Consider the following 23,557-nt stretch of genomic DNA (forward strand, 5'->3'; position numbering starts at 1 on the left):
GAAGAATAATACTTTAACTGTTAACCATAATTTATATATTAAAATAATATTAGTCTTGCCTTCAGAAGCTTTTGCTAAACACACCCATTATTCTTTTTTTGATCGTGTCATCAAGCCAGACTGCTTTTGTGGGACAATGAAGGTTCTCAGTGATTATGTTTCACCCCCACTTACAAAATGTTCAATCAAGTATATTTTAGACACAGTTCTCTTTTATAATATAGTAAGCTTTTATTTATTACGTTATTACCAAGTCTTGTTAGATCACGTTATATCCATTAATAGATGTTTGGTTTTGTAGGATGAACATATAAAACACTGGCCACATTTCTACACTGATGATAAATTCAAGGCAGTGTGAATTTCGTGGCATTTCGTTTGAATATAAAGTTGACAGTAAGCTATGGTAAGTCTGCATTATGGAAGACTTCGGTTACCAAAATAACTAAGCTTTCTTTGCCTGGGGAGAACAACGACTGAGCTGTTCATGTTAACAGTTTATTTCATCCGATACAATGCGTTGGAAATCATACTCATAACACGAAGAAAAAAAGCAACATATGTGATGAGTTCCATCTAGAATAGCCCTATATTTAGCCCTATAGCCTATTTCTAAAAAACAAGTGGAAAGAATTAGCCTGGCTGCCAGCCCAACTTCTCCCCGCCCCCAAAAAAATTTGGTCGGGAAGTTGGGTCTGGAGGGTCTCGTATTGGGGACCAACTACAGAAAACCAGAATCTGGGCGAACCAATGAAATTGCCAGCGCGGGCTTTATACGATGATGGACAGATGATCAACAGTAACGTAATCACCCACGTCACAAAAGAGCGCTTAAGTTGAATTCGTTTTGAACAAACATGGCTACCGCTGGAGATCTGGGATGTTATGATTCTGACATCGAGTCTGTTTTAGAAGACATCGACAGCGCAATAATTTTGAAAGAGGAACAGAGAGACGCAATCAAGGCATTTGTCGATGGAAAATATGTTTTTGCCGTCCTTCCTACGGGATTCGGTAAAAGTTTAATTTATCAGCTGGCCCCGATGGTCGCGAAGAAGATGGGACACAATGAAAACCCAGTGGCCATTGTGGTTTCTCCTTTTCTTTTGTGGAGTTGTAATCCTAATCGGAGAACTTGTTCGTATATGCATTGCCCTTTATTGTTTCGCTCAAAAAGGTTGACCGTGTGAACAAGTACTCCCCCTACCCTTAAATTAATTTTACAACACCGGCAAAAATCGTTTGTATTCATTCTTCAAGCATACTTCAAGTCTGCTTGTAGTTTAGTTCTGTTGACGACAACTATGCGGTGCTTAACATACGTCACATACTCTGTTGCTCTGATTGGTTGTAGATCTATCCAATTGAGCGAAGAGGCATTTGTTTTCCAGGCTCGTTTGAAACACGCCCTGTAGTCAAAGCCCAACGGAGAGTTCTCAGACTCATATTCTGACTAGAATTATGAGTATGACAACGTCAGGCTAGGAAGGAATACTATACAGTGACAGAATACATTTCCAGTAAGTTTGCATCATGTCTCTGATTCTTATCGGACTTTCTGCCCATAGATTCTGTCACTGCAGTGCCTTAGCTCACACACTCGTAACCATATAAATCTATGCTCGCAACTGGTTGTCGCAAAGTATGACGTGTACAGCTAGTTGCAAGCGTGCACGAGGTCTCGGAGCTAGGGGAAAAAAGAGCCACTGTTTAAAGCTAGACCGGAAGACACAGAAGTGGAAATATGGCCGCGTCCAGTCTCGCGCTCTCGCTTGCCTCATTGCGCCACTGAGCACTTTTCATAGAAATGAATGGGGATGCCATCTTGGAAGACAAAAGTAGCTTACTCTAGTTATATTAACTCTATGTCCCATGGCCCTATGGCCACACTCCTCCTCCTCGGCTTCTTTCCTGACCCTGTCAGTATGTTGTTTCTGCTTCTCTGAACCAGCCACCTGTCCTCCTTCCAGGTAATGCTGATGTTGAAGCAGCTAAAACCCCCCCCCAAACATGTTCGAAATGTTTGCAAATTTTGTGGCATTGGCCTGTAGATCTTTTTCTCCCTTAACAGTAGTGTTTTTCAGTATGTCATGTAATCGCGATTCAAACAGTATCATCTGCTAACTGAAAATATGCCACCAAACACGTAAATAAGCCTGATATTTATTTAGGGGGAAATGGCTAATTCAAAAGAAGTTTGCTGGAAGCGATCATTGTCAGTAAAAAAAAGCCGACCATTTGGTCTCAGTCTAGAGCCCTGCATGGAGAAGCTGCATGAAGAAGCTACGAGCCAGCTAACCTAGCTGATGTTGCTTGCCAAACTTCACTGAATGTGCCGGTGTTACGTCCCAACTGGTTTCCAATTTAACTGGTTCCCCAGCTGTGCGTGCACCTATCAGTCTGCCTCTATCGCCAGATTCGTCACAAATTCACAAACATTACTGGCGATTTTCAAGTCGGATCTCATATTTGCTGAGGCAAATATGAGAGTAGGCCTATGGGCTACGTGCGCACTACATTAGACTACCATTCGCGACCAAATAAATGGGAGACAAAATAAAAAATGTACAGGCTCGCATGAAGTGGGATTCGATCGCACTAGAGCAAAAACACGTGCACTCGAAAGTTCCTTGATTTACACTGCGTGTACAGTGTTCATTTTAGGACATCCTCAGATCTCAGACTCAAGTGCCAGACTCAAACGAAAAGGCGTCAAGTCTCAGACCAAAAGTTTCAGACTCAGGCGAAACGGCTTCAGTCTCAGAAAAACCTCTGTCATTCTCAGACAAAACGCTCTCAAACTAAAAGGCGTCATTCTCAGACAAAACGCCCTCAAACTAAACTTTGTCAGAATTTTTTTGTCAAAGCTAGCTAGATGAGGGAGCTGTTGACTAGCTTTCTGAATTAGCTTAAGTAGCAGCCAAAGTGAATACCATGGTGTTGTAACTGTTAAAGTTCGGTAAAGTTGGCATGACATTCACAGATTCAAACTTCCGGGTAGTTAACTGGTACAGCAAGAACACTTACTTTTGATTTAATACGAAATAGTTTTTTTCTGTAAGTTATTTGATTGTACTGGCGGAACAGTTGTTCAGATCGTCGCGCCGCGTGTTGATGACGTTTATGATTATTTAGCAAAGTTTGTTTGTAGTATCCATGGCAACCAGAGGACTACACATGGGTTTACTTTGAGTGAACTAGCTTACAGAATACTAGTATTTCGTATGATATCAAAAGTAAGTTTTCTTGCTGTGCCAGTTAACAGAAACCATGGTATTCACTTTATAAGCTGCTACTTTAGCTAATTCAGAAAGCTAGTCAACAGCTCCTTCATCTAGCTAGTTTTGACAAAAGCTAGCAAAAAAAAAAAAATTCTGACTAAGGTTAGTTTGAGGGCGTTTTGTCTGAGAATGATGTTGTTTGGTTTGAGAGCGTTTTGACTGAGAATGATGGCGTTTGGTTTGAGAGCGTTTTGTCTGAGAATGACGCTGTTTAGTTTGAGAGCATTTTGTCTGAGAATTACGCCGTTAAGCTTGAAAGCGTTTTGTCGGAGAATGACTGAGGTTTTTCTGAGAATGAAGCCGTTTCGCCTGAGTCTGACGACTTTTTGTCTGAGACTTGACACCTTTTCGTTTGAGTCTGACACTTGAGTCTGAGATCTGAGGATGTCCTAAAATAAACACCGTACTACGTGCCATACCAGCTCTGAAATGTAAACAATATGATTACATACTTATTAACTACGTTGGCCTTCAGGTAACATTTTGATTTGGCTTCTTCTGAATCATCTGGTTCCCATAGACACTACCCGAATGTAGGCTACTAATCACGTATTTGGGGTTGTTCCGAGGCAATAGCCGTATTTACCACAACATCAAAGCTCCTTCTGACACCACATATTAAAAATTCATACGAAGAACGTCGCTGCTAACCCAGACAATACGATCACAATACGCGTAACACGACATGGAAACATTCGTTTCCTATGCGATTTGTGTAGCCTATGGCTGAGTGTTTTCTTCACTATATCTTTTGAAATCAATTCATTTCATAATTAATAATCAACTAGTTACCGTACCAAATAGGAAAACACAATGACATTAACTTCTGACTGTAAAGGTAGGGCCTCTAGCAGAAGACGGATCCTCCTGATTGGACAAATGGACTGTCTGTCTTTTAACAGGAAGGAGAATGCCTATTTTGAAAACATGAATCCCTCGAAGATACTTTCGCTATTTTTAAGAATGATTTTGATGCAAGGCGTGGGCTACATACGACGTGATAGTTGATATGTTGTCAACCAATCACAACATCATGATGAGTATAAGCACTTGAAGTCACGTTTGTTAAATTAGTTCTAGTTATTGGTGTTCGTTGGCATATAAAGTAGTTCTCTTATTAGCGTAGTTAGTGATTAGAGCTCGCAACAATGAATTGCAGATTAAGGGTGCCTATCGTCCAGCTAGCTCTCAACGCTCGGCAGAAATTTCAGGTCCACTCACTAAAAACAATGACCCTCTCACCAGACATATTGTATTATAAAATGTTTTAATGAATGCAATTGGTTGCCTTGTATATTCTGTTTTATTACCAAAATCCTTTCTTGTCTTAGTTTTTTTGGATTGCTTAAGCACGATTTTCAAAACACTACACACAATTAGCACAACCACACACCCAATTAGCAAAACACTACAAATCCTTTGCATAATTGAACACTTGTAAAATCTATACACTTGTTTAAAAAACCACACTTTGTTATCATATGAAACACACACGTTTCACATTACTATACTCTGTTTGCACGAGTTACTCTTCTGTGATAAACCTAAAACACTTTTAGCACTTCTACTTCCCTATGATTAGAGTAGGCTACCATCAACAAAGTACAAATATTATTTAAATTCACCAAACACTACACAAGACCAATGTTGCAGACTGAAGAAACTCATTTATTTCTCAACACGCCCAAAATGTTGACATGGAGATTCATAATACTGTAACAAAATGTCACTTTACGTATTGTACTGCAAGTTTACTGTAAAAACAAACACAACAAAACTAGACATTGGCTGGGTTTCCCAGATTCGTTAAGAAGCTCTTAACGCTAGGCGCGTCTTAAGAGCGTTCGAGAGCGCCCTTAGAACGTTCTTAAGACGCGCTTAGCGTTAAGAGCTTCTTAATGAATCTGGGAAACCCGGCCAATGTCTCTTCACCCAGCTGGATCTGGCCAGAGAATTTCATCAACATCGCAGGCAATGTTGTCATTAGCAAGACACCTTGGAAAGAAACGTCTTGAATGACGAATCCATCCTTGCATTGCTGCTACCTCCATCTGGTCACAGGCCTCCTCCATGGCTTGGATGAGGGGTACCTCAGCCTGGAGACGGAGATCATACACCTTCCACCGCCATGCCGAGAAAAACTCTTCTATAGGGTTGAGGAATGGAGTGTATGGTGGAAGATATAGGACGGTGAAATGTGGATGTTGCTGAAACCAGTTCTGAACCAGAGCAGAGTGGTGGAAAGACACATTGTCCCAGACAACAATGTATTGCATATGATCGATTTGATCTGCTGCGGTTATGTTGTGCAATTGTTCCAAGAATGTAAGTATGAGTGCTGTGTTAAGGGCCCATATTGGCATGGCGGTGGAGGACCCCATTCTGTGTAATGGCTGCACAGAGTGTTATATTACCCCCACATTGCCCTGGGACATTGACTATAGCCCTGTGGCCAATGATGTTTCTTCCCCTCCTTCGTACTCTCGTCAGGTTGAACCCAGCCTCATCTACGAAAATGAACTCATGCTGGATCTCCTCTCCATCCATTCGTAAAACTCTGAAGAACAGTGTCAGGCAAAATTGTGTAGTTCAGAGTAGATGTAGTATACATATTACAGTACAGTAGAAGATTATGAGACAGTATGCAAGATCACACTGCTAAAGTGAATTCATGCCGCAGCCGTTTCACCCTTTCGGAATTGCGCTCGAAAGGCACTCGATAAGTTTGCTTCATTTGGATATGTTTTTTTTTTTAGGATGCGTGCCAGTGTTGATGTTGAGACCTGATGGATATCGTTGAAACTGGCGTGGTCATTGACAATGTTAGTTCGGAGCTGATTGAGTGAAATAGCATTGTTATAGCATTGTTGGCCAAAACCATGTTTACTATCTCCCTCTCTTGCTGTTCTGTGAACATAGGAAGCCTTCCCCCTGGTCGTTCCTGACCCTCAATCCTATGTAGAAAAAAAAAACTATTCAATAGTACAGTAATTTCACAGGAAAAGGTAACAGAAGTGCTGATAGTGCATATAATACAGTACTGTAAGCAGTTACTGAAACCGTGCAGATGTGTTTGATATGATGATATTTTTACAATACCCATTTTCCAGTCGAAATATTCTTATCACACTTGCCACTGTGTATCGGCTTAGATTTGGCTGTACTCGCAGTCCAGCCTCTCAGCGTCAGGCCATGGTTGACAACGTGGTCAACCAGTGTTGCGCGGATCTCATTTGTCAGATTCGGTCCTCTTTGAGCACCTTCTTGTCTTCCTCTACCTCCAGCATGGCCTCCATCTCTTCTTCTTCCTCCCATTCCTCCCCTTCTTCCTCCCCTTCTTTCTCCTTTCTCCCCTTTTCTTTCTCCCCTTCTTTCTTCTTTCTCCCCTTTTCTTTCTCCCCTTCTTTCTTCTTTCTCCCCTTCTTTCTTCGTCCTCCCCTTCTTTCTTCGTCCTCCCCTTCGTCCTCCCCCTTGTCCTCTTCCTTGTCCTCCCCGTCTTACTCTTTCTCTGACTATTTCCATTGTGCTTGAAAACCAATGAACTCACCTGCTGCTTTTTATAGTGCTTACACACCTGATTGGTGTGTCTACAATTAAGCAAACCAGTGTTTGCACACCTGATGACAATGTTGAACCAATTGGTTGGAAGGTGCGGTAATTTGACAGTCAGTGCTTTGGTATTGCAAGAAAGTGACTTCATGATAGATTTTTGTGTGTAATGTATGTTAAGTGTGTTTAGTGTTTTGCAATTCACTGTGTGTAGAGTTTTGCAACAAGTGTGAGGTTGACAATGTGCTTATAGTTGTGCAAATATGGGCTGATGTTTTACTTCTTGAGTGTAAGGTTTTGCTAATAGTGTACTACTTTTAATTTTAGTGTGTAAGCTATCCAAAAAAACTGTAAATTGAGCAGTTGCTGGTGTGATTGCTATCTAGATTAGATTAAACTTGCATCAAGTAGGCTAGTCAAGTCTTTTATTGTCAGGTGCACAGAACAACACAGGGTCCGACTGGGCATGGAAATTCCTAGGACAAGAAGCAAAGCAACCTAGCATAACATATAAGTACACAGAACATAACACTTGTTGTGTAGTTGTTAATGTCGTGTTTTCCTATTTGCCGTTTTGTTTTCCTATTTGCCATTGTGTTTTTCTATTTGCCGTTGTGTTTTCCTCTTTGCCGTTGTGTTTTCCTATTTTCCCAATTCTCAATTGATCACCCTGGTGTGCAGAGATGCACACTCAGTCATTTCAACGAGGGGAAAGGCGGATACGGCGCGCGCCATAATAACAGCAGAACGGTTATCCAAATAACAAAGCAGTGTATAACACTCGCCGTTACAGCATGTGTATTCACACACATACTTGATGCTACCTACCTTTACATTAGTGACAGTAACTCAGCTGTTAGCTGCAGAGGTTATGTTACAGCCACATTCTAAGGGTAGCAAGCTCGGTAACCATATACAGTAAAGCAACAAAATCATATAGCGTTAGTTAACTTACTTGTCCGAGGTTTGTAGCTGGACCAGGGAGAGTTAGTACTGATCCAGAATTGTATTTCAGCAAGGCCAGGTTTGTATTAACTGAAGTTGAGGAAACTTTCGTAGCTGAAATGTTTGGTGCAGACATACAAAACTTTGGGAAATTGTGTCGTCGCATTTCCAGAGAAAATAAAATCAACACACTGGGTCTTCACTGTAAAAATGCTTTTGTTTTCCTTTGTACATACTGTACATCCTTTGTACAAATATAGTGCTTCGTTAGTTTGCAAGCCATGATGTTTCTCGAGGATAAAAACACTTGCACGATCATAGCTCAGTTTCTCATGGGCGGGCCAGATTATCTGGGTGTACAAAGCAGAGAGAGGGAAGGTAACCTTGTGACACAACGAGGAGATTTTCAAACCAAGCGTTTGAACTTTCATTTTCTCAAAGGCGGAGAAGAATACCCAGGGCTTGGTTTACACCTATCGAAATTTCGAGCCACTGGGGGACAAAAGGCAGGCTAGGGGAAGTCATATTGGCCGCGTTTCCCAGATTCGATCGTTCTTAAGGACTTAAGAAGGCTCTTAAGAAGGGTTCGGCTAAGAAGGAGCGCTAAGATAGGGGTGTTTCCCAGACGCGTTCTTAACTGCTTTCTTAAGATCCCGCCAAAGAAGCCTCTTAAGAAGCTCTTAGTGGGAGCTGTCCACCGCCGTTGTGTTGAAACTAAATCAATCGATGCCAGGAAAATCGATCACCCACCACTTTATCAGCGCATGAATCACACACAACACCGTGTAAGGCCGTAATCATAATACATATTGGGGGGACACATCCCCCCCAATATTCAAATCTGGTCAAAATGTCCCTCCCAATATATTGATATAAAAATATAAATGTGCTACGATACGACAGGCAACCACGCACGCTGTCCGAAATTATCATTAAAAATGTAATTCGTACCCCCCAATGTTGACTCCATGGCTACGGCTTTGAGCCCCATACATGATAGTTGATATGGGTTGTGTGACGGTAGTGGTAGTGGGTTTATTGTTGGGAGTAGGGTGGTGCTGATATCCGTGCTTGGTGACTGCATAATGGTGACGGCGTAGGGGCTTATAGACATCAAAAGAGATTGACAAGCTCCTCTCTGGTCTGGACACCAGCTTGGTGGAGTGCTGCTCGGGATTCGCGGGGGGCGAGGTTGGAGGGCTTCATCTTCCGATGATTCCCTATCTTCATCCTCAGGAGGCGGCTCATCTGCTCCAACGCGCACTGCTTTGTTGTGCAGCATGGCTGTGACAACAATCACGCGGCAACATTTTACAGGTGACAAGCGCAGCCCCCCCGACGAACGATGGATACGGAAACGACACTTCCACCTGCTAAACACCCGTTTAATGTGGGTCCTGGTGTGTGTGTGGGCCTCATTGAACCTCTTCTCCTGTGGTGTTGCTGGGTTGATCATCGGTGTCACGAGGTAACTCCGGAGAGGGTAGCCACTGTCCCCGAGGAAGATGCTCCTGCCAAACTCTCCTCTGCCAGCCTCAGCCACAGCTGATTTGGCCCAAACGAAGCTGTCGTGTGTGCCTCCTGGCCAACTGGCAACGATGTCCGTGATGAGGCCATCGTGGTCCACTGCCACCTGGGTGTTGATGGCAGCGTAACGTTTCCTCCCAATCCAGCACGGATCCACCAGGGAGGGATTGTGGATTGGGATCAGTGTCCCATCCACGACACCGATTACCCGGGGGATCCCAGCCATGGCATGAAATCCACTGTGGACCTGGCGGACCTCGTCCCGTGTGGTGGGCATTTGGATGTGTCGGGGCATGGCGCAGGAGGATCAGTGTCACGGCTGCCACACCCCGTGAAACCGATGCCTTGCTGAGGATGGTGCCGACCCCACCACATCCAGGAAGCTCCCCACTGCGTAAAAACGCAGCAAGGCCAGGAGCTGCACCTCTGGGCTGAGGGCAAAATTGCAGCGGGTTGCCCTCCGGATGTGTGGTGACACTAGCGTGACGAGGCGTTGGATCTCCATACGGGGAAGCCGGTACTTGGACTATACAGCCCGGTCCGACAGCACATTCAGTGGGGAGAAGTGCTGACGCACATAGGCATTTATATAAACTATCTGGCTTCGCGCACGGCGACGCTGTTAATTAGCAGCGAGAAAATTATTGCAGCCATGGTGTCTCACTCGCGTGGACTTCAGCAACGCCTTTATATATATACTGAGGTGGAGCCTCGATCTCTTGATTAGGTTCCAGCCGAGTTTAATTACACCTGTCAGTTTCCCTGATATCTGTGAAATAGCCTACCACAGGGTTGTTGATGGTTTTATATCTAATGTAAACCCATGCAGATGCCGAATGTTTGTGAAAACGTAATGAGTGATAGTAAAGATGATTCATTTCATTTATGTTGCTACAGGAACACATTTTTATATCGTTATTTTTCTTCTTATGCTATTATTTTTCTTGCGTCAGTGTTCTGCAGCTGTGGGCGCTAATTTATCATCACGCATGGTTTTAGTATTCCTTTGAGTGTCAGATATAACTTTCCCTGACGCGGCTGCAGTGAGCGTTAGGTCGCTAAGAAGGCTATTAAGAGTGGGTCAGGCTGATCTTACATATCCTTCTTAGTGAAAGATTTTCTTCTTAAGCTAAGAACGACTCTGGGAAACACGTCCTTCTTTCACAGCGCTCTTAAGAGCACACCTAAGAAGCTTTTAGCGCTTAAGAGCCTCTTAAAGAATCTGGGAAACGCGGCCATTAATGTTAAATAACCTCCTGTGAAGTTTTCATGTCATGTGACCTTTAACAAACAGTATAGGAGCCCATATTACATGCTACTTTCGAAACAATTGTTGTTATAGGAAAACCAACTTTGCCATGTTGATGGCCTCACAAACATTATCTGATAATTGAACTAACAATACCTTGATAATAAGTACTTTTGGCATATACATGCTCTTTTGATTTAGAGTTAACCCTATCCCAAACTCTTTATGACTTTCATCAGACTTCCAGGGTAATTCCCGGGATATTTTGTGTCGATGTTGTTCTGTCCTACCAGAAGGGGCCTGTGTGCTAGTATACTGTGAACTCTAGCTCTCCTGTGTGGACAGTGTACACGTGTGTTTGTGTGTGCATTGTGTGAGTGTCTGTGAGTGTGTGTACGTTGTGTGTATGCATGCACTGCTGCTGCAGACGCAGCAGTGAGTGTTGGTGTGTGAGTGTCTGTAAGTGTGTATGTCAGTGTGTGCATGTTATATTTATCCCACCTGTGCCCTATGTAGGTCAGCTGAAAGCCCTCACACCTGTGGACACATCCATCACCCTGAGGACTTCAGACTGGCGCTATTGCACCCTGCCCTCTCTGCCATCCCTTCTTCACATACATTATGTATACTCACACACACACACAAGCAGACAGACATACACACACACACATATGCACACACACAAACACATGCATCTCTGTTTTTGCAGTTGCATACACATACACAAAGTACACAGACATACACATGTGCTCACAGACATGCAGACAGACACACATGCAGTAAAAAAATACTGTACATGCACACATGCATACATACACATTTACCTCTACTTCTGCATTGCACATGTACACATACAAAATACACAGTCACACACACACATCCCTCACACTCACCGCTGTTTCTGCTGCCGCAGCTGTGCCAGTTGATGCAGGCGTTGCAGGTCTCGCTCCTGCTTGCGTTCATCCTTCCACGACTTGGAGGCCACGTTGCGAGCGAACTCTCTGTGCTGCAGTTCCTTCAGCCTCTGAGGGGGCGACAAGGGAAGCAGACATGGGGGTGTCAGCCTCACATCAGGCAGCTGTCGTTCAGAGATGCCAGCGACCCCCGCCGCGTGTTAGCTCACTACGCTCTCTAATCCACTCAGCCTGACAGTCAGCTCTGCGCACGAGAAATAAGGAATGTTTTCAAATATTCCACTGTGAGCGTTTAAGTGGTGATGAATAGTCAATCACAAATGGAGAGAGAGGGAATGGAAGAAGGCAAGCCAGAGAAAGACGGAGAGAAAAAGAAAGAGAGAGAGATAGAGAGAGAAAGGCCTGCGGAGGAAGAGACATCAGGGCTTCTAAAGAGAGAGAGAGAGAGAAAGAAAGACAGAGCACTGCAGCCTGAGTGACATCGGAGCTCAGACTGTTTAATGCTTATGAGTGTTGAGGGTGAGTGAGAGTGACAGAGATCCCCCCCATCCCACCACTGGCATACACACAACAGACATCTGGGACAGGACTGGAGTTCTTCATCAGACGAGAACAGTTTAAGTGACATAAACCCTCTTCATCTATGACACTGAGTCATTGAAGAACTTTTTTTAAAGCTGAAACAGCACATCAGCAAAGATATTGAGTTATTTGACGGGTCATGGACAGGATCTATCACTAAAAGTGTATATTTGGCATACAGAAATGAAGAGCTGAGTGTCTGAGTGGAATGAGGACAGACGATACTTGAACAGGATACAACTCTCTCTGTCTGGATCTTCTCCTTCATTACAGTCAAGCACAAGCAGATCCACTGATTGATTGCATGTGCGTTTGTGTGTTAGATGGAGTGTGTGTGCCTAAATGTGTGGGGTATGTGTGTCAGAGAGTGTGTGGCATTGTGAATGTGGGGTGTGTGTGTGTTGAGGGTATTGTAACACCATGAGAGGCTGTTCCTCGGTATATCGGGCCTCAGTAGTGCAAATCACTGCCAAGGAGAAAACAAAGCAGGGTTTTAAAAAGAAAAATCATTTTATTTTCCACTCTTGCCACAAAAAGGTGTAAGTCAGAGTTCTAGGTTAAAGATAGTAACACAAATCATTAAACAACAGAAAATAAGGGGGAAAAGGCTTTAAATTGTTTACTTTCCCCACAGGGTTGCAATCAGGCCTCAGTTCCACTCCACCCACAGCTGGCTTATCTTTTTCCTCTCTCTTGAACCTATCCAGCCCTCCTGTGTGACAATCATCCCTCTTAATTCACCCCAGGTGTGCTAATGCACTGTCTTGGGAAATGTAGTTCTGTCAGCAGCCACCATTGTAGTTTGTATGTGTGTCAGAGCATGTGTAAGGGTGTGTGTGTGGTGGGGATATGTGTGGGAGTGTGTGTGGGTGTGTGTGGGTATATGTGTAAGAGAATGTGTGGGAATGTGTGTCTGTAAGAGAATGTGTGTAAGAGAGTGAGTGCATGTAAAACACAGCTCCATCTGTCTGTACCCTCAGGTGTGGTAGTCCTCTCAGGAAAGCTGTGATTCATACCTCTCTTTCTTTCTGCTTTCCATTTTAATATGCTTTCATCCTACCTTTATCCATGCTTGGCAGGTGTAACTGCATGTGTGTCTGTGTGTATGAATGGTTTTCTCTGTGTACGTATGTGTGTGTGTGTGTGTGCTCTAGTACAGTTAGAACTGCTGCTTTTTTAACAACTGTCTACAGTCCTCCTCTCTCTGCTCAATTCTCTCTGCTCTCCTTCGCTGTCCTTTCCCCTTCTATCCTGCATTCTCCTGCTTTCTCTGCTCTCCTCTTTCTGCCTCTTCTCTCCTCCTCTTTCCTCATCTCCCTCATCCTCTCTCCTCTGCCTGCTCTGCTTCTCTCCTCTCCCCTCAGTGCTGTGGACTTAACGGAGTGTAAGCCATAACTGGTGAGATGTTAGGATTTAATGTCCTCACATCATCCAAGCATCTCATTAATCTTATACATCAGATGAAACTTGGGAGGATTACAACCAACTCTCATCATACGTCACATTATTAAGTCCCCTTCTCTACACACATACACACATACAGTTATTAAGTGTTACGTAAAACAGATTTCTTGAAACAGTCACCCATTTTCTCAAAACTGCAAACACAAAACTAAATCTTCAAACTCAATTTCCAAAACCTCTGACTCTTCTGGCAAAATCAAAGACTCGCCCCTAAACCATTTAACCCTTGTGCTGCCTTTGGGTCACAATGAGAGACAGCCCGACGGTTACAGTTTTTCACGATTGCTAAAACACATTTCTTGAAACAGTCACCCATTTTCTCAAAACTGTAAACACAAAACCTAATCTTCAAGCACGATTTACAAAACCTCTGAATCCTCTTGCAAAATGAAACTTTGCCCTCAAATCATAAACAAAGTGATCAAAATGATATACACTATCAAGCAGTCAGTAAACAATACACCAAAAACTTGAAAACACATTGTTCAAAACATATAGTTCTCAGGGAGAAGTACATTTTTAGTCAAAAGTCAAAACAAATTTCATATTTATCCGTCATTGTCTTTTGATGAATGAAAACTTGTTCTATCATAGTAGCTCAACATTGATCAGAAATTACTACTCTGCTTTGCTCTTTGCAATTTTGTTTGTTCTTTCTCCTCCTTGTACCCTATAACAGTACTGTACCCTGCATCTCACTACTCACAACTCACTCTTGTTCTTTGTTGATATGAACCTGCAACCAGTCAAAATCTTTTGAGCAGTCAGTACTGTTACTGTAACAAATGGAAAGCACAATGTTCAGGGCCATACAATTTGTTCATTGTACAGTGTACATCCTACAATGCACTGTACTAAAGTATACAATACTAAAAGGGACAAAAATCAAAGGAGTTAACATGTGATCAATGTGCTTCTTCTTGTCTTTGGGCTGGGTCAGGCCAGAGCACTTCGTCAACATCACAAGCAATATTTTGCCACCTTCAACAACCTGTTTGCTCTCTGAACTGGCTTATATTGGTTGTGTCACATCATTTGAAACAAGTTACTGTAAATCAATTTTGAGTGGTTGTTTTTTGACAATGACATGTTTTCTCTATTTGTATTTGTTTGTTGCCATTTGTGTTTACCAGTATGGATGACATGTGCATTAGAGTGCAGAATGTGTTTAGAGAATGAGAATGTGTTTAGAGTTTTGCTGAAAAGTTTTCAGTTTTTTCCAATTGCTTTAGCAAAATTTTGAAAATAAGGCTCACTTTGTCATAACACAACACACGATTCACACAACTAGAAACACAAGTAGCAGAACACCTCCAATATTTTGCAAAATTAAACACTTTGTTCAAAACTATACAATCATGTATAAAACCCCATTTCTGTCACCGTATGCGACACACATGGTTCATGAAATTGGACCAGTTACATACTGTAGTGCAAAATTTAAAACACTTTTACACTAACTATTCTTTTCTAATGATATAACCTGCTTGATTTTGTCAGAGATATTGTTCCAGTATAGTACGTACAAGTACATGAATATATTGGCCAAACACAACACACAAGACCAGTACTGCACACTGCTGAAAATATTTACTATATTTTTCCACATTGTTTACGTAAAGGTTGCATTTTGTGCAGAAAATCTGAACATATTTCAAATCAAATACTGTAGTAGGCTACAAAGTAGTCTCTAAACACACCAAATACATTTGTGGAGACAAAAGAAAGAAGAACAGCAAAACATACAGTACATTATTTCAATCATGGACTGCAGTGAATATGTATAAAAAATACTAATGCAGTACATATAGCTGTAGCTACATTTAGTTACATTTTACTGTACTGTAGACAGTAGAGAATAGTAGTTTTCACCTGTGCTCTTGTCAAAATGTCCAAATTACTATTGCAACAGTATATCTGCTGAGGTTGGGCTGAACTCTCTGTCCAGCCTCTCTCAATGTTGCCCCATGGTTCACAGCATGGTCAACCAATGTTCAATGTTGCTTGAATTTCATTAGATACTGTAAATTTGTCCCTATTCTTCCACAGCCTCCAGGTCTACCTCTCCCTCTCCCTACCTTCCTCCAAGGGGCTCACCCTCTCATCATACCTCTCCCTCTTCCTCTACCTGCAACATTGCCTTCCATTTTTGATGAGGACAGGTACACTGACCTGTTGCCTTTTTATAGTGCTTACACCTGATTGGTATGTTTACAGTTGAGCACTTTAGTGCTTGTACACCTGACGCCCGTGTTTGATCCATCTGTTCACGTGTGGCATTTTACAAGGCAAGTCTAAAAAAGGTAATGAAGTGACATAATCTTACATTTCTGTGACTAATGTACAAAAGGGTGTTTAGTGATTTGCAAAATCCTGTGTGTAGTATTTTGCAAATAGGATGTGTGAGGATGAGAATGTGCTTATAGTTGTGCAGGTCTGGGCTTCTGTTTTGCTCCTTTAGTGTGAGATTTCACTAACTGTGTGTTATTTGACATTTTTGTGTCTAAGCAATTGGAAAAAACTGTAAGTGAGATCTGCAAATTGTGTTTTACCATGTGAAATGGTTTACGTAAGGTATTGACAACAGACTGCACAATTAGCTACATGAGTTCAGGCAACTGAGAACTTTGTTTAGCCAATGGGTTTTAGTGTTTTAGCAATTGATAACAACTGTAAAAGACAGTACTTTGCTTTAGTTTTTGTATAAGGGAAAGTGTTCGCAACACGTGGGGGGTCACAATGACCCGAAGATTACATAAGGGATAACCTGTGCTAAAAATCAAATAATGCTTTTAGATCATAAACACAGCAAAACAATATATAAACACCATGGAGCAATCATTAGACACAACACAAAAACAGTGAGAACACAGCATCCAGGGTATGTAGTTACATGTAAATACAAATGTGTTTATGTATACACAGTAAATGAATTTAGCAATAAAGAAAATGTTTGATGATTTTGGATTTTGATCAACTGGATTTTGGTGTTTCAACACCCATTGACACTTTCCTGATGTATGACTATGTTTGCCTGTGTTCTGCACCTCTCTTTCGCCAACCGTCTCTGGAGGAGGGGATCCCTCACTGAATTGCTTAAATTTTTTCTCCTCCAGTGAGTTGTTCTGAGAGTTTTTCCTTGTCTTCCTTGAGGGTTGAGGTTGGCTGAGGGGTAGTTCTATGAGCGTATGTGAAGCCCTCCGTAAAAAGGGCTATACAAATACTGTAAATTTGATTTGATTTCAAAATATTACAGTAACCATCACAACTTAGTACTGTCAACAAAGAAAAAACGGGGTAAAAACCCTCTGGTGTGCTGGATCCAGCCTTGAAAACACTCCACACCTATGTCACCACAGGCCAATTCCATTGCCTGTAGGAGATTTACCCTGGTACTGTATATGGGTTTCGGTTATAAACCTTCCACCGCCACACAGAAAAAAGCTCTTCAAGTGGTTTGAGAAAAGGGCGGTATGGTGGAAAGCAAACATTTACGGTAAAAATGTATGGTTGATGTTGACCTATTCTCGTATGCGGACACCACAGTAAAAGCTGACATAGTCCCAAACCACTATTAGAAACAAGTGTGAACAATTTTGAGTCATTGTGTTTTACAGATGACAACTGTGTTGTAGTTGTGTTTACTGCTTGCCGCCTGTGTTTACCATTTTGCAGCACAAGTGCATCACAGTGCAAAATGTTTTTAGTGAATGAGAATGTGTTCAGAGTTTTGCCAAAAGAGTGTCTGATTCGACAAATGGGTTTAGGCCACTGAACATTTGATTCAGAGAATGGGGTTTAGTGTTTGAGCAATTGTAAAAAATTGTAAGTTGACAGTCATCACACTGATTCTTTCTCCATCTCTCTTCTCCTCACACTTAAACACGGTCACCTAAACACACACACGCACACACACCCCAAGCAGGCAATGACAGTTGTCAGGTTAATCTGTGCTGAGTCTTACACAAGCGGGTGTCTTTTTGCGTTATCATTCAGTGCCTAACATCCCCGTCAGTTCACAGGAGAAGGCTTTGATGTGTTCCAGGTTTGTGTCTGGTGAACATGGTGTGTGTGTGTACGTGTGTGTGAGTGTGCATGCCGCTAGCATACAGTAAGAGGCTTTGAGGGTCTTTGATGCCAAACTGTCTATGATCAATATTAATCCTGTTCTTTTGGACTAGCATACGTAATGAACTAGCCTGGACACTAAGAGAGGAGATGAGAGATGAGAGACAGAGGAGAGAAGAGGAATTGAGAGAGGACAGCAGTTGTAGTTGTCCATGGTGCTGATATCACAGATGCATAAGATTAGCACCCTGGACAGCTCAACATGTTTTTTTCTCTCCCTCTCTCCCTCTCTCCCTCTCTCTCTCTCTCTCTCTCTCTTTGTCTCTGTCTCTCTCTCTCTCCTTTCCTCGTCATACTGGATGGAGAAATTGAGAAATTAGCTGATGGCCCATTGATTGAATGGATTGTCACTGGAAAGTGCTGCATTGAGCAGTGAATGTGTCTAATCAGTTATAGTGCTGAGGTAGTGCAGTCTGTCTGTGTCAAGAAGAGAGAACAGACACAGAGAGGAAGCAATCAGGATCCATTCTCCGGCTCCGACCAGAAAAGGACTCTGCTGGTGCTAATCTATAGCCTGTGTGCTAGTTCTCTGCTGTGTGTGTGTTCTAATTGTGGGGGTGGTTGAGTGTATATGTGTATGTGTTTTGTGTGTGTGTGTGTGTGTGTGTGGACGTGTGTGTATGTTTCCCTATCGCCAGTGGCCATTGTCAGCTCCCCCCCTCTTTTAGCTTGTTTCATGTGTCTGCCGCCGGCTAAAACAAAGCATTAGCATTGGCCTGCCTGAGTTCCAATTCATTTTCAAAGAACAATGACAGTAAAGGAACAGTTTTATTTAATGTTTATTTTATTTTCTCTCCGTGGGTTGAGACCCGTAGGAGGGACTCTGTGAAATATGCACCACTTTGTCCTTCTATGTGTGTGTGTGTGTGCTGTACGTTTGTCTGTGGATGTATCTGTGTGTGTGTCTGCATGTTGCCTTCATGTCCCCATGGTGTTTGTGTCTGTCTGCATGTGTCTGCGTGTGTATGTGTGCTACCTGTTTGTGAGCGTGGTCATAGGAGTTGATGTGGTTGTCAAACTCTTGGTGTCTGAGGTACTGCTTGTCACACAGCTCACAGAAGAAGTGGGCCTTGGGATCCTCAAGAGGAGCTCCTACACGCCTTTCAGCACAATCCTATAGACAGAGAGAGGGAGAGGGAGTGAAAGAGAGAGGAAAAGTTTGATAAAGAGCATGGAGCTAATCAACGCTCCATTAGACAAATAAACGCGCACACACAAACACACAAACACACACCCACACCAGCACCCAAAAGGAACAGACACATGAATACAAAAGAAGTTAGCCTTCAAGTCAAGAGCAAATAAGGGAGGCCCTCTTTATGGACACAAATAGGGCTGTGTGTGTGTGCATTTATATGTATGTATGTGTGTGTGCACGCTCCATGCCTCAGAATGTAATTTCCCCTCAGGCTAGAAGCTGCCAATAAACAGTATTGAATCCTGTTCTACCCTGACATGATGGGAATTTAATTTGAGGTTGTCAGTCTCTACCTTTCTCTTGCTTTCTGCGACTCTCCTCCTTTCTCAATATATCTCTCCCCTCTTCTCTACATTTGTTCTCTCTTCTGTTTTTCTCTATTTTCTCATGTTTTCTTCCTCTCTTACCTGATTTCTTATGCTGTCATCCTGTTGTGTAAGCCCTGGGTCATCTAATGACAGACTCCGTTGGCCCCAATTTTCTCAGTAATATGGAAGAGAGGATAGAAGATAATAGGGTAAGAGGAGAGGAGAGAAGGTGATGAGTGGAGAGGAGATGAGAAGAGGAGATGAGAGAAAAGGAAAGGAGAAGAGGAGAAGACAGGAGGTGATAAGTGGAGAGGAGAGAAGAGGAGAAGAGGTGATGAGTGGAGAGGAGTGAAGAAGAGAGGAGGTGATGAGTGGAGAGATGAGTGGAGGATGGAACATGACAGAAGACAGAAGGGGAAAAGAAAAGAGAGAAGTAGAGAGCAAGGCAGCAGGAGAGAGTAAAAATAGAGGGAGAGAGGTGAAGAGATGAAAGGAGGTGGGGAGAGGGAATAGACGGAGGTGGGGATGAAGAGCAGCAAAACATATTGAGGGAAAACGAGGGTGTTGGAATGACGTATAGAAGAGAGGACAGAAAGGATGGACACATGTTCTCTCTCAGTTTGTTGCCCTCTCTCTCTCACACACACCCATACACACTTGTGCTCACATTCTTCAATGATGGCACCACTATGTCATTTCCTGCAGTCCCTTGGGCGAAGCATGCTCACACACACACATGCAGACAGACACAGACATTCACACACACTCAGACAGACACACGCACATAGAAACAAAACATACTGTACAAACACACACGTTGTTCTTCTGAGATACACACAGGCAGATGTTGACAAAATTATACAATCCCCAATAGACAAAAGGGGAAGGGGGGAGGACAGGGAAGAATGGGAGGAGGGTGGAAGGAGAATGAGGAGGAGAGAATGATTCTCCTGAAACTCTTAGAGAAAAGACTGAGAAGTAATTCCTGCTAATTAGATACATTTCCTTCCTCCATCTCTCTCTTTCTCTCTCTCTCTCTCTCTCTCTCACTTTCACTGCATCCCTCCTTCCCCCCTCCCTCTCTCTCTCTCTCTCTCCCCCTCTATCTCTCTCTGCATTATTCCCTCCATCCCTTTCTCTCTCTCTCCCTTTTGTCTTCCCTCCCCTCCTCTCTGTCAGTTCCTGTATCGATCAGCCTCAAAGATTCAGACACAAGCAGGAAGTGAACAAATCACCCACTGACGTCTCTCTATCCTGCTGGAGTTGGCTTTTTGATGTGTGTGTGTGTGTTTGTGTGCGGGTGTGTGTATTGCTGTGTATATGGTGTGTGTGTATGGGTATGTGTGTGTGACTTGTCTAGCTATTCTTGTGGGGAAGTCCAGAATATTTTCAACTTGTGGGGACATTTTTCTTGGCCTTTTCAAGTGTTATTTATTTAAGGGTAAGGCTTAGTATAAGGGAAATAATTACATTAAGGGTTAGGAGTTTGGGATAGTTTTAGGTTCACAGTGTGGAGCAAGAGTTAAGTTTATGATTAAGGTCAGGTTTTTGGGTTAAGGTTAGGTTTAAATTAGGGAAAACAGGATTCAGGGACTACATTGTTAATCCCCACAAGCAAAACAAATTATTGTGTGTATGTGTTTGTATGTGTGTGTGCCCCTAACCTCTTTTTCCCCACCTCTCTCATATGTCAGTAAAAAAAATATATATATTGTTTATCAATTCTTCAACCTAATCTCACTCTTATTATCCCTTTCACCCCATTCTAATGATTGAAAATCATTACCTTTACAGCACATCAGAAAACTTATCAACGCTCCATTACAAAGACACAGCCACGCACAGACACACACAAACAAATGCACACACTTCGACTTTATTGCTCTGGTTTCTCATGTTGCTAATGACAGCTGACCTAAGGGCTGAGATGCTTGTTACAGTAATGATCTCTCGACCTAAATAACACACCCACTCATGCACACCCACCCACACCCACCCTCCTCCACACACACACACACACAAACACACACACAGTAATTGGGTGTTCATAAGCAGCTTTTTCCTCACATGCTCAGCACCATTAAGGCTTTCGTTTGTGTTGCTGTGCACTGTCAGAAAGTCTGAGACCCACACAAAACCATCACACACCTCCACGCGTGTGAGCACACGCCAAAGCAACCAGAGAGAAAAAAACATCACCAAAAACCCAGATGTGTCAAACTTTGATATTGTTATTCATTACCCATTAGAGCTTATTCTACAGCCAAATCCATCAATGTGTTAAAACACCATATAACCAGCAGCCAAAAAACAGGAAATGCTAAACTAAACAGTGCACGCCAGGCCATACAGATAGATCTGTTAAAACTAGATAGGACAGCATGACGAATGAGGCCAGCAGCACAGATGGTGGAGCCAGATAGCACATGGTGTGCTGATATGCCGATATATCTCCCTGTGTGTGTCTCTAGGACTGAATAGTAGGATTCTATAGTTGGGCAGTATAGAAACACTGTATAGTAGGGCTGTCCTGTAGGACTGCATTGCAGGGCTGTATAGTTCTGTAGGACTGTATACTAGAACTGTTTTGTAGGACCGTAAAGCAGAGCCGTATAGTTCAGTAGGACTCTATAGTAGGACTGCATGGTATGACTACCGTATTTTGGGGAAATAAAGCCGCAGCCTGTACCCCGATTTTACAGTTTTGTTGTGGTTGTACGGCTTGTATTTCAAAGCGGATTATAGCCCGGTTTTAGAACAAAAAAAGTGTCTTTGTCCCAAGGTCTCTACAGACCGTGCAGCTAATTTAATGCTCAACACTTGAACGGGGGTTATTACTTGAAAGAGGAATTATTTACTCTATTGTTTCAGTTACAGGGTTGCCAACTGTCACGTATTGGCCGTGAGACACTTTAAAGGGGCGATTGATTGCAAAACCGATTTTACCTTGTCATAGTTGAATATCGACAGTTCGGTGGGTAAAATGAACATACAGTGAATATCAAAATCCATTGACACCTCTTTCCTATACAAATCTCAAAAAGAAAAAATGTGGCTGTAAAACGCTAGCTTTTCAACAAAGCCACCGGTGTGACGTAGGACGGGGGACCGCCCTTTTTGTCTCTGGTCTGTATCTTTGTCACGCCCCAAAATGTACATCCAGACCAGCCCGAGGTAGCGTCTATCTCCGATACTAGTTTAGCTGCACGATGCTCTGTGTAGGCTACTTATAAGGAATTACAAAGAAGAACGTTTTGAATTACAACAAGGATATTGAAAATGGACCAGGGTTGTAAATGCTGTGTTCCAGGCTGTACAGGGAAGGCTAATCCTCACTGTCTTCCCAAGGAGCTAAACATTTGACAGGCATGGCTGCTGTTTATGAGAAGATCCCAGCGAAGTTTGACACCCAATCATTCATTTGCTCTGAACATTTCACCCAAGACAGTTTTGACAACCTTGGACAATTTCAAGCAAGATTTGCTAGGAAGCTGAACCTGGAAAGAAGTGCTGTTCCGACCGTATGCTCATTGCAACCGCAAGCTGTAAGGACAGTATGATGATAGGATCTATCAGGGGGCATAGAACAGCACCCGGGCCATTTTCAACCCAACCAATGTTACATACCCTATTCGGAGACCTTAAGGAACAGTGTGAAATACCCCAAAAACCCAGTCAATCGCCCCTTTGACCAGTTCACACTCCCTCACGCCACACATTGTATGTTGGCAGCCCTGCAGTAACACTATCAGGGCTTGGAAATACAGTGAGTTGCTAAAGTAGGCAAATAGCTAGTAGAACATAACATTTCAGAATAATATCAGGAAATTAAACAGCTGCAAGACCCAGTGAAATGTTGTGTATATTTTGTTTTACATTTTGTAATTGTTCAGTTCTTAGAATTAGTTTAACTATTGTACTTTTTTACTTAATTTAAGATCTGTATATGTTTAGGCCGAATTCCAATACTCTGTCTCTGTCTACCCCTTACCCATAGCCCTTAGTTTACCCCTAGCCCTTATGTCTCAAAACTGAGGGGTAAGTGCTACATAGCCCTTTGAAATGAGACGCCACTTGGTTACGGTTACGTATATTGATGTCTCCAAAGCAAGTAATGTTATGCACTGATATCACACGAAATTCCTTTGAAATTCGCTGGAGTTTAATTAAAACTGTAGACATGCATAAAGTCCATTCAATCCTATCAGAGAAATGCGGGACCGTTGTGCAAATCAGCAATGTAACATTAGCGCAGCAAACTAGCGATTAAAAAAAAAAAAATCAATCAAGAACATGGTTGCAAATACATATGTACAGGACTTTGTAGAGCAAAAAACAAGACTGTCATATTTTTTTAATCAATTATTTAAGCCAAAAATATTACATTTATGGGATTCTCTGGATGATCTGTC

The 23,557-nt window shown here is 42.6% G+C and overlaps 1 protein-coding gene across 1 annotated transcript in view; it reads right to left on the minus strand.

Moving 5' to 3' along the window:
* LOC124475784 overlaps window positions 1-23,557 on the minus strand; it is a 96,138-nt gene that overhangs the window by 26,446 nt on the left and 46,135 nt on the right. Inside the window, exons 3-4 of the mRNA XM_047032600.1 lie at window positions 18,616-18,753; window positions 11,445-11,575 (exon numbers count right to left, since the gene is read on the minus strand). Of these exons, the coding sequence (XP_046888556.1) occupies window positions 11,445-11,575; window positions 18,616-18,753 (269 nt within the window). The remainder of the gene's footprint in view (window positions 1-11,444; window positions 11,576-18,615; window positions 18,754-23,557) is intronic.

Source organism: Hypomesus transpacificus, chromosome 2 (genome assembly GCF_021917145.1).
Source record: "Hypomesus transpacificus isolate Combined female chromosome 2, fHypTra1, whole genome shotgun sequence".
Lineage (NCBI taxonomy): Eukaryota > Metazoa > Chordata > Actinopteri > Osmeriformes > Osmeridae > Hypomesus > Hypomesus transpacificus.